General features: G+C 36.8%; 1 protein-coding gene across 6 annotated transcripts in view; it reads right to left on the bottom strand.

Moving 5' to 3' along the window:
• APC (APC regulator of Wnt signaling pathway) overlaps positions 1-18,207 on the bottom strand; it is a 143,578-nt gene that overhangs the window by 45,001 nt on the left and 80,370 nt on the right. For all 6 annotated transcript variants that reach the window (XM_027100084.1, XM_027100070.1, XM_027100079.1 and 3 more), the window contains exon 7: positions 9,819-9,902. In XM_027100084.1, coding sequence (XP_026955885.1) covers positions 9,819-9,902 — 84 coding nt within the window. The remainder of the gene's footprint in view (positions 1-9,818; positions 9,903-18,207) is intronic.

Below are 18,207 nucleotides of genomic sequence, written 5' to 3'. Positions count from 1 at the left end.
GCCAGAAGGGGGTGGCATGATATACTTAAAGTGATGAAAGGGAAGAACCTAAAACCAAGGTTACTCTACCCAGCAAGGATCTCATTCAGACTCCATGGAGAAATCAAAAGCTTTACAGGCAAGCAAAAGCTAAGAATTCAGCACCACCAAACCAGCTCTACAACAAATGCTAAAGGAACTTCTCTAAGTGGGAAACACAAGAGAAGAAAAGGACCTACAAAAACAAACCCAGAACAATTAAGAAAATGGTCACAGGAACATACATATCGATAATTACCTTAAACGTGAATGAATTAAATGCTCCAACCAAAGACAGGCTCGCTGAATGGATACAAAAACAAAACCCATATATATGCTGTCTACAAGGGACCCACTTCAGACCTAGGACACATACTGATGGCAAGCGAGGGGCTGGAAAAAGATATTCCATGCAAATGGAAATCAAAAGAAAGCTGGAGTAGCTATACTCATATCAGATAAAATAGACTTTAAAATAAAGAATGTTACAAGAGACAAGGAAGGACACCACATAATGATAAAGGGATCAATCCAAGAAGAAGAAGATATAACAATTATGAATAGATATGCACCCAACATAGGAGCACCTCAATACATAAGGCAACTGCTGACAGCTATAAAAGAGGAAATCGACAGTAACACAATAATAGTGGGGGACTTTTAACACCTCACCTACAATGACGAACAGATCATCCAAACAGAAAATTAATAAGGAAACATGAGCTTTAACTGACACAATAGACCAGATAGATTTAATTGATATTTATAGGACATTCCATCCAAAAACAGCAGATTACACTTTCTTCCCAAGTGCACACGGAACATTCTTGGGTCACAAATTAAGCCTCAGTAAATTTAAGAAAATTAAAATCATATCAAGCATCTTTTCTGACCACAGTGCTATGAGATTAGAAATCAATTACAGGGAAAAAAACTTAAAAAGCAAACACATGGAGGCTAAACAATACGTTACTAAATAACCAAGAGATCACTGAAGAAATTAAAGAGGAAATCAAAAAATACCTAGAGACAAATGACAATGAAAACACGATGATCCAAAACCTATGGGATGCAGCAAAAGCAGTTCTAAGAGGGAAGTTTATAGCTATACAAGCCTACCTCAAGAAACAAGAAAAATCTGATATATACAATCTAACCTTACACCTAAAGGAACTAGAGAAAGAAGAACAAACAAAACCCAAAGTTAGCAGAAGGAAAGAAATCAAAAAGAGCAGAGCAGAAATAAATGAAATAGAAACAAAGAAAACAATACCAAAGGTCAATAAAACTAAAAGCTGGTTCTTTGAGAAGATAAACAAAATTGATAAACCATTAGCCAGACTCATCAAGAAAAAGAGGGAGAGGACTCAAATCAATAAAATTTAAAATGAAAAAGGAGAAGTTACAACAGACACCACAGAAATACAAAGCATCCTAAGAGACTACTGCAGACAACTCTATGCCAATAAAATGGACAACCTAGAAGAAATGGACAAATTCTTAGAAAGGTATATCCTTCCAAGACTGAACCAGAAAGAAGTAGAAAATATGAACAGACCAATCACAAGTAATGAAATTGAAACTGTGACTAGAAAGCTTCCAACAAACAAAAGTCTAATACCAGATGGCTTCACAGGTGAATTCTATCAAACATTTAGAGAATAGCTAATACCCATCCTTCTCAAACTCTTCCAAAAGATTGCAGAGGAAGGAACACTCCCAAACTCATTCTATGAGGCACCATCACCCTGATACCAAAACCAGACAAAGATACTACAAAAAAAGAAAATTACAGACTAATATCACTGATGAATATAGATGCAAAAATCCTCAACAAAATACTAGCAAACAGAATCCAACGACACATTAAAAAGATCGTACACCATGATCAAGTGGATCAAAGGGATTTATCCCAGGGATGCAAGGATTCTTCAATATATGCAAATCAATCAATGTGATACACCATGTCAACAAATTAAAAAATAAAAACCATATGATCATCTCAATAGATGCAGAAAAAGCTTTTGATAAAATTCAACACCCATTTATGATAAAAACTCTCCAGAAAGCTGGCATAGAGGGAACCTACCTCAACATAATAAAGGCTGTATGAGACAAACCCACAGCCAACATCGTTCTCAATGGTGAAAAACTGAAAGCATTTCCTCTAAGATCAAGAACAAGACAAGGATGTCCACTCTCACCACTATTATTCAACATAGTTTTAGAAGTCCTAGCCACGGCAATCAGAGAAGAAAAATAAAAGGAATATAAATTGGAAAAGAAGAATTAAAGCTGTCACTGTTTGCAGATGACATGATACTATACATAGAGAATCTTAAAGATGCTACCAGAAAACTACTAGAGCTAATCAATGAATTTGGTAAAGCTGCAGGATACAAAATTAATGCACAGAAATCTCTTGCATTCCTATACACTAATGATGAAAAATCTGAAAGTGAAATTAAGATAACACTCCCATTTACCACTGCAAGAAAAAGAATAAAATACCTAGGAATAAATCTACCTAGAGAGACAAAAGACCTGTATGCAGAAAACTATAAGACACTGATGAAAGAAATTAAAGATGATACCAACAGATGGAGAGATATACCATGTTCTTGGATTAGAAGAATCAATATTGTGAGAATGACTATACTACCCAAAAAAATCTATAGATTCAATGCAATCCCTATCAAATTACCGATGGCAATTTTTACAAAACGAAAACAAAAAAATCTTAAAATTTTTATGAAGACACAAAAGACCCTGAATAGCCAAAGCAGTCTTGAGGGAACAAAATGGAGCTGGAGGAATCAGACTCCCTGACTTCAGACTATACTACAAAGCTACAGTAATCAAGACAATATGGTACTGGCACAAAAACAGAAATATAGATCAATGGAACAAGACAGAAAATGCAGAGATAAACCCATGCACCTATGGTACATTAATCTATGGCAAAGGAGGGAAGGATATACAATGGAGAAAAGACAGTCTCTTCAATAAGTGGTGCTGGGAAAACCGGACAGCTACATGTAAAAGAATAAAATTAGAACGCTACCTAACACCATACACAAAAATAAACTCAAAATGGATTAGAGACCTAAATGTAAGACCGGACACTATAAAACTCTTAGAGGAAAACATAGGAAGAACACTCTTTGACATAAATCACAGCAATATCTTTTTTGATCCACCTCCTAGAGTAATGGAAATAAAAATAAACAAATGGGACCTAATGAAACTTAAAAGCTTTTGCACAGCAAAGGAAACCATAAACAAGACAAAAAGACAACCCTCAGAGTGGGAGAAAATATTTGCAAACAAATCAATGGACAAAGGATTAATCTCCAAAATATATAAACAGCTCATGCAGCTCAATATTAAAAAAAACAACCAACCCAATCCAAAAATGGGCAGAAGACCTAAATAGACATTTCTCCAAAGAAGACATACAGATGGCCAAGAAGTACATGAAATGCTGCTCAACATCACTAATTATTAAAGAAATGCAAATCAAAACTACAATGAGGGCTTCCCTGGTGGCGCAGTGGTTGAGAGTCCACCTGCCTATGCAGGGGACCTGGGTTTGTGCCCTGGTCCGGGAAGATCCCACATGCCGCAGAGCGGCTGGGCCTGTGAACCATGGCTGCTGAGCCTGTGCGTCCGGAGCCTGTGCTCCGCGGCGAGAGAGGCCACAACAGTGAGAGGCCCGCGTACTGCAAAAAAAACCAAAAAACAAAAAAAAAACTACAGGGCTTCCCTGGTGGCGCAGTGGTTGAGAGTCCGCCTGCTGATGCAGGGGACAGAGGTTCATGCCCCGGTCCGGGAAGATCCCATATGCCACAGAGCGGCTAGGCCTGTGAGCCATGGCCACTGGGCCTGAGCGTCCGGAGCCTGTGCTCCACAACGGGAGAGGACACAACGGTGAGAGGCCCGTGAACCGCAAAAAAAAAAAAAAAAAAATACAATGAGGTATCACCTCACACCAGTTAGAATGGGCATCATCAGAAAGTCTATGAACAACAAGTGCTGGAGAGGGTGTGGAGAAAAGGGAACCCTCTTGCACTGGTGGTGGGAATGTAAATTGATACAGCCACTATAGAGAACAATATGGAGGTTCCTTAAAAACCTAAAAAGAGAATTACCATATGACCCAGCAATCCCAGTACTGCGCATATACCCAGAGAAAACCATAATTCAGAAAGACACATGCACCCCAATGTTCACTGCAGCACTATTTACAATAGCCAGGTCATGGAAGCAACCTAAATGCCCATCGACAGACGAATGGATAAAGAAGATGTGGTACATATATACAATGGAGTATTACTCAGCAATACAAAGGAACGAAATTGGGTCATTTGTAGAGACATGGATGGATCTAGAGACTGTCATACAGAGTGAAGTCAGTCAGAAAGAAAAAAACAAATATCATATATTATTAACGCATATATGTGGAACCTAGAAAAACTGTACAGATGAACCGGTTTGCAGGGCAGAAATAGAGACAGAGAGGTAGAGAACAAACATATGGACACCAAGGGGGGAAAGCGGTGGGGGGTGGGGGTGGTGGTGTGATGAATTGGGCGATTGGGATTGACATGTATACACTGATGTGTATAAATTGATGACTAATAAGAACCTGCTATATTGAAAAAAAAAAAACACCACCACCAAAACAGATAAACTACACTGGAAAGCCAGAAGGGGTCCTAATAACCAGAATGCCACATGGAGTAATGCCAATGACACTGAAAAAGAAGCAAAGAGATACTGGTTTTTTGGGTTTTTTTTAAAAGTCCTTAAGAGTCAACATTGCAAAAAGGACACTTATTCTTTATAATACAAATATTTAGTTTATACTGACTTAGGACAGCCAGGTTAAACTACTTTTAGCAATATGACTATTACACTGTACTTAAACTGCCTATTTAGCAAATACATGTTTCTACATATTTCAAATTTAGATGTACTGAATCCAAAGATATTTAAAAAGACAAGCATGGACGAATATAGTCTTAAAAAGGACTCTACACTTTCAAAACCTGTACTTTTAACATTAGAAACAGTTGTCTTCCCTGTGTATAAATGGGCCTGCACTGTTTTTGGCTCAAAACAGAACTGTTCATTATTTGATCAAATTTTCCACAGGTGGAAAATATGTGCTGGCCATGACAGGACATGACAAATTTGTTTTGTATACAAAAGTTTTCTCTCATTATAAAAACTGGACGTCGTTAGTATAAAAAAGTTACAAAACAACTGGCCAAACCAGAAAAACTAGGAGGTATTAAGAAATGTTATCTGCCTTTTCATATTATTTCTGATACACCATGTTTGTGTGTATCTTTTAAAAAATGGGATCAAAGTGTACATGCTACTTTGTATATCATAAACATTTAAAAATATCAATAAATGCTTCATTGTGTTTTTAGGAATTATATTTAGAAAACAGCACTATGCTGATGTTTCACTCTTTGCAGTCTCTTCTTTTTTCATGATCTGGAATGTGAGTCTGAATCTGGCTACACGTTAGAAACTTTCCATTGATGTGTCTCAAATCTGTCCCCAAATACTGAGCCAATTTTTCCTAGCAACAATTCTGTTGTTTATTGTTCAATGTGGATTTTTATTCAGCTTTTCTTTTGCTCCTGTTGCACAGAGACAGGTCTTCCTGCAGTTGACTAAAGAAGCAAATAATTTCCTGAAAATTTATTTTCTCTGAGCCTCCTACATGCTTCTCCGAGACTTATTCAGCAATAGTTCACTTAAGACCCATGTAGGTTTTCTTATTATTTACCTATAAACAAGGTGAGAAGTGCCCAAATTCGCTGGCTATAAACAGATAGGTGAGGAGATGGTCTTTTACACCCCCATCCTTCTATATGGTGATCAAAACCAAATTTCAGCTGCAGAGCTGACAAATATGCACAAGCCTCAGTAACATTCAGTTTCTAGCATGTATAAATATACAGTATTTGTGTTCCACTGAGATAGTACCTTACTTCCATTGCTTGGTCTTCTTGTTACTCACTGATAGTATATTAAACATGACTTTTCCTAGGATATACTGCTACCAACGTTTCTGCTTTCTCTAAGCTCCTCTTAAGTTCTTTACTAATCACCATTATCAAGGTATAATTACTAAGCCAATCCAGATTATAGAGGAAGATAAGTATAAATATCTTCTAAATGATGGCCTTGGCTCTTTTATGTTTTATTTTTATCATAGTTACACACAGTTGAAATAATCATTAGTTCTAAAGCCTTGTGACAATGAACAGTGGTCTTTCACACTTGCTTGCTCTGTCCCATTTCCTGCTATCTTAAGGCAAACAGTTTCATCTCCTTCAGAGGATTTTTTTTTTTTTTTTTTGAACTCACTTCTCTATCTCTAAATAACCTGCTTGTGTTGCTAGGTTCTGCTTTTCTTAGTTTAATGCCTCATTTATTGATTTCCTATTATGTAAGATGAGGACTGATTTCTCTTTTATCCTTATTCCTTATATCCTTATTCCTTATATCCACCCTTATATTCCACCCTTAACACACCACACTCATCCTGTTCCTCTATTTGTCCAATTTACATTTTATAGTTAGATGAGTTGTTCCCTATTTGCATTATTTTGACTATTATAGTCATGAGTGACAGGTGGTATACTATGATTCTTTCCTTTACAACTTCACGTTGTCCATGGAGTATCTTTTTTTTGTTTTGTTTATTTGGTCTTCTGTGTACTTATGACACCCTCACAGTTTCTCTCCTACTGTGTAAATTTCTTTTCCTTTCAATAAATTCAAAAACATTAAGTAGTCTGCTGATTTCATCTTCTTAGACTCATCTCTCCCAGAATCTTCTCAGCTGTACCAACAGGGACTTGTTACTTTCTCTATCATTAGTCTCAGAATCTCCCTTCATCTTCATTCTGGGGAGTCTTTCATGTCTTTCTCTTGTATTGTATTCTTTATGTCTTGGATCCCAAATCTTCATTTTTCTTGCTTTACCTTCTCATTTTAACTATATCCACTAATAGCTTCCAGAAAACAGTATAGAGAAATACATATTTTTGATACTCTGACTATCTGAAAATGCATTCTACTCTCAAATTTAACAGGCAGTTGGCTAGAGATAAATTTACAGGCTCGTGTGGTATAATAAAAAATATATATATATATGGTCTTTGGCCCTTTGTTCTTTGCACAGAGCTTCAAAAACCCTTGGAATTTCTTGAGTTTGCCATGCAGTTGAGGTGACCCATGGGGGATCCCTAGATAGCTTCAGGATGGGTGCTGGTCACCTGAAAGGCCAACCATGTGACTAGACGGTTGAACTAGTCAAGACTGACCTCCAGGGCTTGAACTCTTGAAACTGAGTTCAATCATGTAGCCACTTGTTTAATCAAGCATGCCTACATAATGAAACCCCAATAAAAACTCTGGACACTGAAGCTCAATGCAGCTTCCTGCTTGGTGAACACAAAGATGTCCTGGGAGAGTGATGTGTCTAGATTCCATGAGAGATCACGGAAGCTCTGCATCCTCCACCCTCACCTTCTCTAGGTCCTGCCTTATGTGTCTCACTTGGCTGTTCCTGATCTGCATCCTTTATAATAAAACTGTAATCATAAGTGTAGAACTTTTACTGAGTTCTGAGTCACTGAAGTGAATTATCAAACCTAAGGCTGTTGTAGGACACCCCAAATTTGCAGAAGTATGGGAGGCTTGGCATCTGAAGTGGGCGTAGTCTTGTGAAGGGCTCTGCCCTTAACCTGTAAGGTCTAGACTCCCTCCAAGTAGTTAATGTCAGAACTGAACTGTAGTGCAATACACCCACTTGGGTAGAATTTATAACAAGCTGGGCAGAGTGCAGATGGTTTGGGACACCTGAAACTTGCCTGGTACCTGAAGTGAGGGCAGTCTTGTGAATGACTTTACCCTTAAATGTAGGGTCTACGCTAAGTCTGGGTAGTGTCAGAACTGATTTGAACTGTAGGACAACTAGTGGTGTCAGAGAACTGGTTTGGGAACATAGCTGAAAATAATCTTACAGAAGTTTTAAGAAATTGCTACTCTACTTCCCAGATTCCAGTGTGCTGTTTATATACCTAAAGACATTTGTGTTCCTGTTTCTTTGTGTGAAATTTGTTTTCTTCTCCTTCTCTACAAGGTTTTAAGATTTTCTCTTTATTCTCAGTGAGATGAAATTTCATCATGATGTACCTACTGTGGGATTTTCATCTGTGGCACTGGATACTGGAGAGACCATTTTATCTGGAAAACTATGCCCTTCAGTTCTGGGGAATTTTAATTTATTTTTAGGATTTCCTTCCTCTAGTTTGTCCATTCTCTTTCTGGAACCCCCTTTTTATTTGGATATTGAACCCTCCTAGAATGATTCTCTGACTTTCTTATCTTTTCTATTTTCCATTGCATTATTCCTTTGTGCTATTTTCTGAGAAATTTACCTTTTAACCTTTCTGTTGAGTTTTTCATTTCTACTATTACAATTTTAATTCCCAAGAACTCTTTTTTAAATTCTCTGAATGTTCCTTTTGTATACCATCATTTTCTCACTTTATGGATAAATTATCTTTTATCTTGAGAATATTAATGTTAGTTCTACTTTTCTTAAGTTTTTTTCTTCTTGTATAGTCTTTATTTCCATTAAATCTTTTTTATTAGAAACTTTCTTAAAATCTCTGGTGGTCTTTAGCTGTCTAGCCATATTTAGGAATGGACTGCCTATGAAGCTCTATGCCTAAAGGATGGAGTCTGTCAGCTGTAGCCATCCAGTAGGGTGGTCTAGCTGGGATGTTTTATTGAGGAATCCTCCAGTGTCAGTACCTTTAGGTCTCTCTTCCTGGGTTAGTCACATTTCTTAGAGAAGTTGCTTCTAGAAACTTGCCTGTATTATAAAGCTGGATGCCAATGAGGGTTTCAGCATTCAGTAAGGAAATTTTCACTTATTTCAGTTTTGAGTATGATACCTCCCTCCCAACTTCAACTATACTAGGATTACCCTTATCCAAAGACCCTTTGTTTTACCTTTTCCAGAATAATCTCTCGGCTTTTGCTGAGACTGGAAAGTAGCAGTCACTTAGCCATGCAGAGTTGAAGAGAGGTTCTGGAGGCTCCACCGGCTTCTTAAACTTTCAGTCATCCTCTTGCTTTTAACCTCTTTCTTAATCCCCACATCCAGAGGTAGCATATCCAGGTGTAACCAATTCTGGAACCTTGTAGGACTCCACAGTGTAAAATGGGTTGCTTCCTGACTTCCTACTGCTGACTCAGGGGTCAACTCTCTACCATAAGCTAGAAGAGTAATTTGTTTACCTGCTTTCTAGCTCCCCAAATTTTATTGATGTCACCTCCCCTGGTATTTGTGATTTTTCATTTTATCCTTTTACTGCCATTTTAATGGAGTTTGTAGAGTAAGCATAGATATATGTATATGATCAATTCTTACTATGGATTACATACAAAGAGATAGCTTATTTACAAACTGTTAGTAGCCAAATTAAGTTAGTCATCTGATTATACGAAAACAGATAACTGAAGTAAGGTATCTGTATTTATGGCTCTATAAATTTTAACTGCCTTAAAGTTATGAAGAAACCAAAGTAGTAAAGGTTTTTGAAATCTATTTAATTTAGTGAAAAAACTTACAAACTTATTAAGTGTCTCAATTCTTTAGAGCACCTATTTCAATGATGCCACGTTAATTATACCTATTTCCTCTTCTTAGAATAACTACCTGTATTTATGTCTGCAAACAAAAGAGACAATTTACTAACCTCTGCTTCTGTTGCTTGGGACTGTAAAAGCTGTCGTATACGAAGTATGTCCTTCTCTATTTGTTGAATTCTGGTTATTCTTCGCTAAAATAAAATAAGTAACCAAATTAGATCTATTTTTATTAAAAACATTAGTTTAAATAACCATACTATGGTTACCACTTAACAGCTTAGGGTTATACCAAATCACTCTTATATAAGAATTAGATATGTATATATATTCATACACTGATGACATATTAGGATCAGTTCAATTTTTTTAATAAATCTACTCTTTATACAACAGATCTCTAGATCTACTTAGGAAAACTATAAAAATACAAGTCATATATCAAATTGTATGATGCATATAGTGTGAAATTGGTATTTAAAAGCTAGTCTCAAAAACTACGTCAACAAAGAGAAAATTACATCTGAATTTAATCTTCTATATTAATCCAGATGTCAGTACAGTATAATGGATTTATACAAAGCATGGTATACCTGTAAAGGGAAAGAGCAGCTGATTTGTTTTAAAAACATCAGGCTTTAAACAGTAAGAATAATCTTCCCCAAAATTATTCTTATTACAAGTCGATGGTACCTTTCAGATTTAGCTTTCCCAAATACCTACTGCAGCTAAACATTATTTTTATTCCTAACACTAAGATCACAATGATGGTAAGAGCTACTGCTCTGCCCATATCCTGAGACCTTCAAGTGAACACAAAGTAGTAACTATAGATCAAACAATGTGGAACTGAAAAAATGTGGGAAAAGTGTTTTCAAGTATATGTTTTAAAAACAAGTACTGCCGGGGGCTTCCCTGGTGGCACAGTGGTTGAGAGTCCGCCTGCCGATGCAGAGGACACGGGTTCGTGCCCCGGTCTGGGAAGATCCCGCATGCCGCGGAGCAGCTAGGCCCGTGAGCCATGGCCGCTGAGCCTGCGCGTCCGGAGCCTGTGCTCCGCAACGCGAGAGGCCACAACAGTGAGAGGCCCGCGTAAAGAGTAATTGTTTCAATGGGGAAAAAAACTGTTAGAAGATAGATGGAGTCATTTCCAAACTTTTATGATTATGCACCCATCAATAAAAGATTTCTGAGCATGTATACCTCAATAGATAAATAATAAAAGTACTGTAACAAATAGCTTTAAGTATATATAGTTATAAAACTTACATACAAAACTTACCCTTTGAGCATATCTAATTTTGCTGAAATACAATGTCTTTACGATTTTACTGCCATAGTAAAAATGCTTACTGTTGCTATTTTCCAATGTTATGATAAACAAACACAGAAAAGCTCAAAAAAGTTGCATTCACCAAAAAAGAATCCTTCCTCCCTCCCTCCCTCCCTTCTTTCCTTCCTTTGTAACACTACAACTGTGCTGATCCTATATCATAATTCTGAAAATAGTGAACCTAAGGTAAATAGTATTCTTTAAGAAATTTTACCACATCCAATTTTCATCATGAAAACATGCTGAATAAGAAATACCTGTGCTTTTGGTAGCTTTCTAAAGAGACTGCAAAGATGAGTGATCACCTCTACATCAGATGGTAAATACTTCCTGGCATTACATAAGCAATGAAACTACATACAATTAGTGGCTTTGTAATATTTTATTGTTCTCCTCTCTCTATGTAACTAGCTCCCCTTCACCAATAAAGTCCTAAGTCAAAATTTTTAATACTCAGAGGATGAAAAAGGAAATCATATCTAACACTCCTCTCCACAGAACTACATTTCTGTATTGCTATTAGGTCACTAAATCCTGAAGTCAAATCTGCGCCTTGATGATTTCTGACACAACAACCTTTGTGCTTCTGTTACTCAACAGGAAAATGGAAGAAGCCAGTAGAATTTCTTTCCATTCTCTATATGACAATCTTGAATATTTATGAAATTATGTTTAACGAAAAATGCTTACTTGTTCTGGCATATGCAGATGGTATTACTTTTGCAAAACTGATTTAAAAAAATAATATAGTAATATAGTTCAATATGAATTCAGGACAACTCTCAACAAATTAGGAATAGAAGGTAAATTCCTTAACTTGATAAATGGTATCAAAAACCTTGAGTAAACAACATACTTAATGGTGAAATTTCAGAAGGATTCCTTTTAGAGCCAAGAGAAGATGAAGAAGACAAATTATCACTGCTTTTTATTCAAAGATGTATTAGAGTTCTTATTTAATAGAAAGAGGAAAAAAAGGACTGGAAAAGACAAAATTGTCATTACTTGCAAACAAAATAACAGTTTGAATGGAAAATCCAAGAAAATCTTAAACTACTAAGACAATCTATTAAAAGAGTTCAGGAAGACTGCTGGACACATAAATCAAATTTAGTAATGTAATTAAAGAAAATCCCATTCACAATGCAACAAAAACTGTAAGATATCTAGGAATAAATGTAAAAAAAAAGATGTGTAAGAGTTTTATGAAGAATATTACGAAACTTTTTTGAAGGACATAAAATAAGACATAAATGAACGGAGAGATAAAAAATTAATAACAATACCTAATATTTCCTGAGTGTTTTCTGTTTGCTGGATTCCAAGTGTTTTACATATATTAACTCATTTAATCCTCACATTTTACAGGGAATCATTATTTGTATTTTACCAATGGGAAAACTGAGACAGAGAGTTTACCCAAGATCACAGTGCTGATACGTGACAGGTAGGGAATTAGAACCCCGGAGGACTGGCTCCAGAGTCACCCTTTCAACCAAGAACCAATCTTTATATTGTAAAGCTATAAATTCTCCTCAAATTAATTATAAATTCAATGTAATTCTAATCAAAAGCCCATAAGGCTTTTCCTTGAATTTGATGAGTAACAAAACAGAATATAAACACATTTTTACAAACAAAAATAAGAAGGACTCACCCTACTAGGTACCAAGATTAATAGCTATAGCAAATAAAACAAATGTGGTTATCAGCGCAGGGACAGAGAAGCTAAAACAGACTAACAGAATGGAGTCTACAAATATCCAGCAAATACAAACTTCTCAGATGCCAGAGACAGCATTACCAATCCATGGGAAAACAGTGGCACATCCAGCAAGTGATAATGGGAAATTTAGTTAACAAAATAAATATGCATCGATCTGTGTATATCTGTGTTATGTATATGTATGTGTGTATACATAATTAATTACATATTATATAATTAATAATATATATTTATTAAACAATCAAAATTATATTGTATATATTAAATAAGCATATATACATTGATATAAAAATCATATGTGTGTGTATATATATAATTAGATTCCTACTTCCAAAACATATATAATAGCAAATGTGAGATGAATTAAAGACCTAATTGTAAAAATAAAACATTAAAACTATTAGAAAAAAATACGAGGGTATCTTTAAGGATAGGAAAAGATGTATAAATAGGTCAAAGAAAGCACAAATATGGCAATACAATTAATTTAGCTTTATAACAAAAACTATTTTGTTATCATGAAGCTAAAGTAGGTAACATATTTGGCAGGGAGGGGTTGTGATATACATTATGTATAACAGACTGGTATCTAGAGGATATTAAAATATCTCTCAAATACATAAGAAAAAGACATTTAACATAATAGAAAATGGGCAAAGGATATGGAAAAATGACAAAATGAAAATCTAATAAATACATGAAAAGATAATCAGCTTCAGTAGTACTCATGGAAGTACAAACTAAATGACAAGATAATGCTTCAAATGCCCATTGACTGTTAATTATAAAATGTGACTTACAGTTGCTGAAAAAATCAGGTAAAAGAAACGGGAATTCTCACATACGACTAGGAGAAATGTAAACTGATAAAATCATTTTGAGTGCAATTTGGCACACACTATTCAAAACACTCATACCTTATGACCAGCAATTACGCTTTTAGGTATACACCCTAGAGCAGAGGTCAGCAAATTAGGGCTTGGTAGCCATCTGTATTTATGAATTAAGTTTTACTGAAACACAGCCATGCCCATCTGCTTATATATTATCATCTATGGTTACCTTCTTGCTACAAAGGCAGAGCTGAGTAGTTACGACAGAGACCATATGGCCACAAAGTCTAAAATATTTACCATACAGCTCTTTAAGAAATAGACTGATTCTTGACCTAGAGAAACTGTTGCGCATGTTTACAGGATATGAATAAGTATGTTTATCAGAGTTGTTTTAACAGTGAAAAATTAGGCATAGAGGAGAGCAGGCACCACCACACTAGGTGCAAATATGTGTTGAACAAATAATGGAGAAAATAAATAACCAAACTGTTAACAGAGATAGCTAGAGACTAACACATGCATGGGCAAGAGTGGATTTTGTTTCAACTTTCCCTAAATTGTTCCCCAGTCATTCGTATGTTTTACTGGTCATTTATATTTTCTTTTCAATAAATTGAATGATTACATCCTCTGCCCATATAAAAAAGAGTTCTCGGGCTTCCCTGGTGGCGCAGTGGTTGAGAGTCCGCCTGCCGATGCAGGGGACATGGGTTCATGCCCCGGTCCGGGAGGATCCCACATGCCGCGGAGCGGCTGGGCCCGTGAGCCATGGCCGCTGAGCCTGCGCATCCGGAACCTGTGCTCTGCAGCAGGAGAGGCCACAACAGTGAGAGGCCCGCGTACCGCCAAAAAAAAAAAAAAAAAAAAAGAGTTGTCTTTTTCTTATTGTTTGTAGGAATTCTTATAGTACAGGGATATTAACCTTTTCCCCTTACGTGTACAAATATTTTCCCTTAGTTTATTTTCTGCAGGATGAATGTTTTAAATTTTTATGAAATAAATCCTGTTTCCCACCCTGCCTTTATTGCTTATGTTTCCATTCTTAATTAAGATCTCTCTTGTTCTATATTTTCTATTAATTTATGTTTATTTTTTACATTTAGATATTTAATCCACCTATAATTGTTCATGAACAAGATGTGAGTTAGGGATCTAATTCAATTTCTCTTCTACCAAACAGGTTCCTAGTTATACCTATGCGTTTATTGAGTTATTTACCATTTCCCCCCAAATTTATAACTTTTATCATTAAAAGATTCCATATTTTCTTATATCTTTTTCTAGTCTCTATTCTATTCTATTTGCCTACGTCTATACCTGTGCTATCATACTGTGATCGCTACAACACCTTTACAGTAAGTTTTAACAAATGGTAAGGTAAATCCTCACTCATAATTTTCTTAAATATTTTTGGAAATTTTTACTTTGCAAACTTTAGAATCATTTTTCCGGGCTCCAAAAAAAATTTAAGGTTATGACTGGAATTGTATTATATATCAACTTTTTAAAGAAAGACATTTTAGGATGTTAAAGTCTTCCCACCTAGGCTTCCTTATTTATTTTTTTCAGCAACAGAGACATCAATGGTTTAATGGATTGGGGGATCTTACACACCTGAAGCAAGGTCCTGGAGTGACACCCCACCATGTGCAGCGGACAGCGGGCAGGACATTGCAGCAGGTTTCCCTCCCGGTGGAAGGGGAGATTTGCTAGTTATAGGGAGAATTACCTCAGGTGGGCTCATTAGTTACCAGGGAAGTCAGCAGAAACTAGCAGAGGGGGAAGTCCCTCACTGCCCCATTGATGAGAGCAATCACCAGCTGGGGCCTGGGGCAAGCCTGCAGGAAGGTCAGTCATGTGAATGGGATGTAGGTGAAGCAGGCACTGGTTGAGCAGGGGATGTACAGAGAGCAAGACAACAGCCATCTTGGGTGGCCTGATCATACCACTCCACCCCTCCATACCCTGCATGACCCTTACCAACTGAGTCCGCCCCTCTTCCGTGATTCCCTGGGGTCAGGTATGTAGGGGGCACTTCAACCAGATACCCCAAATACAATACAGACAGCAGCATAGGCTCCTCTACTTTTAAGGCCACATTTTGCATCCTTTGGCAATTTTATATTTTTCTTCATGTGGGTATGTTCCAGGTATTTTAAAGTGTCCTGTTACTGTAAACAGGTCCTCCTACCCCATCTTCCATTTCCAAGTGGTAGCTATTGCTACTAGAGAAAACCTACTAATTTTTGTAATGTACCTTAACTCCACCTCCAGCCACCTTACTCAATTCTCTCATTACCTGAAATATTTTTTGACTCTTCTCTACAGCTTTTCTAAGCCCAAACAACCATATAATTTACAAATGACAATTATTTGGTCTCTTCCCTTCTAGTTGGAAAATAGTGTAGTATTTAAACAACTTATTTTCTTTCTAACTGAATTAGTGGACCTCCAAACACAGTTAAATAATAGTGATGACAGCAAGCACCCAACCATATTAATGAGTGCAATGGTAATAATCTTATTATATCTCTATTCAAGTTAATATAAAGTTGGCTTCTGGTTTCTGATACATAATTATTCCTTAAAAAACTTTTACTCTATTCTTATTTTATTTGGAATTTTTATCCATCCTTTCCCCTTGCAAATGAGATCCCACATTTTTTTCTCATGGCTTCTTCAGGTCTTCCTAGGATCCACTTCCCTATGCTCATTAGCTGGCCATTCTAGTCTTACATGTTGAGTCATTTAAACAGAGTTAGGAGGGAAAGATGTACTGTGGACAATTACTAACAAATAGCTAACAGAAGCTAGCTATCAGCTACCAGAAGAGGAGCATCTAATTCTTCTTCCCTCATAATTCCAAGGCATAGCAGAACAGTATCAGGGAAATGAAATATGAAGGCAGAATTATGTGAACACTGGTTATGTTGCCCAGCAGCCATGGTAAATTTTTTTTTTAACGTTTTTATTGGAGTATAATTGCTTTACAATGGTGTGTTAGTTTCTGCTTTATAACAAAGCGAATGAGCTATACATATACACATATCCCCATATCTCCTCCCTCTTGCATCTCCCTCCCACCCTCCCTATCCTACCTCTCTAGGTGGTCACAAAGCACCAAGCTGATCTCCCTGTGCTATGCGGCTGCTTCCCATGAGCTATCTATTTTACATTTGGTAGTGTATATATGTCCATACCACGCTCTTTCTCCCAGATTACCCTACCCCCTCCCCATATCCTCAAGTCCATTCCCCAGTAGTTCTGTGTCTTTATTCCCATCTTGCCCCTAGGTTCTTCAGAACTTTTTTTTTTTTATTCCATATATGTGTGTTAGCATACGGTATTTGTTTTTCTCTTTCTGACTTACTTCTCTCTGTATGACAGACTCTAGGTCCATCTACCTCACTACAAATAACTCAATTTCATTTCTTTTTATGGCTGAGTAATATTCCATTGTATATATGTGCCACATCTTTATCCATTCATCTGTCGATGGACACTTAGAATGCTTCCACGTCCTGGCTACTGTAAATATAGCTGCAGTGAATATTGTGGTACATGACTATTTTTGAATTATGGTATTCTCAGGGTATATGCCCAGAGGTGGGATTGCTGGGTCATATGAGAGTTCTATTTTTAGTTTTTTAAGAAACCTCCATATTGTTCTCCATAGTGGCTGTATGAATTTACATTCCCACCAACAGTGCAAGAGGGTTCCCTTTTCCCCACACCCTCTCCAGCATTTATGGTTTGTAGATTTTTTGATGACGACCATTCTGACCGGTGTGAGATGATATCGCATTGTAGTTTTGATTTGCATTTGTCTAATGATGTTGAGCATTCTTTCATGTGTTTGTTGGCAATCTGTATATCTTCTTTGGAGAAATGTCTATTTAGGTCTTCTGCCCAATTTTGGATTGGGTTGTTTGTTTTTTTTGATATTGAGCTGCATGAGCTGCTTGTATGTTTTGGAGATTAATCCTTTGTCAGTTGCTTCATTTGCAAATATTTTCTCCCACTCTGAGGGTTGTCTTTTCGTCTTGTTTATGGTTTCCTTTGCTGTGCAAAAGCTTTTAAGTTTCATTAGGTCCCATTTGTTTATTTTTGCTTTTATTTCCATTTCTCTAGGAAGTGGGTGGGTCAAAAAGGATCTTGCTGTGATTTATGTCATAGAGTGTTCTCCTTATGTTTTCCTCTAAGAGTTTGATAGTGTCTGGCTTTACTTTTAGGTCTTTAATCCATTTTGAGTTTACTTTTGTGTATGGTGTTAGCGAGTGTTCTAATTTCATTCTTTTACATGTAGCTGTCCAGTTATCCCAGCACCACTTATTGAAGAGGCAGTCTTTTCTCCACTGTATATTCTTGCCTCCTTTATCAAAGATAAGGTGGGGCTTCCCTGGTGGCGCAGTGGTTGAGAGCCCGCCTGCCGATGCAGGGGACATGAGTTCGTGCCCAGGTCCGGGAAGATCCCACATGCCATGGAGCGGCTGGGCCTGTAAGCCATGGCTGCTGGGCCTGTGCGTCCGGAGCCTGTGCTCCACAACAGGAGAGGCCACAACAGTGAGAGGCCCGCGTACCATTAAAAAAAAAAAAAAAAAAAA

The sequence above is a fragment of the Aethalodelphis obliquidens genome, unplaced genomic scaffold (genome assembly GCF_003676395.1).
Source record: "Aethalodelphis obliquidens isolate GAN/ISIS:26980383/991018 unplaced genomic scaffold, ASM367639v1 scaffold4, whole genome shotgun sequence".
Taxonomy (NCBI): domain Eukaryota; kingdom Metazoa; phylum Chordata; class Mammalia; order Artiodactyla; family Delphinidae; genus Aethalodelphis; species Aethalodelphis obliquidens.
The sequence above is the reverse complement of the archived record's forward strand: the minus strand, read 5'-3'. Positions and strand labels throughout refer to the sequence as shown.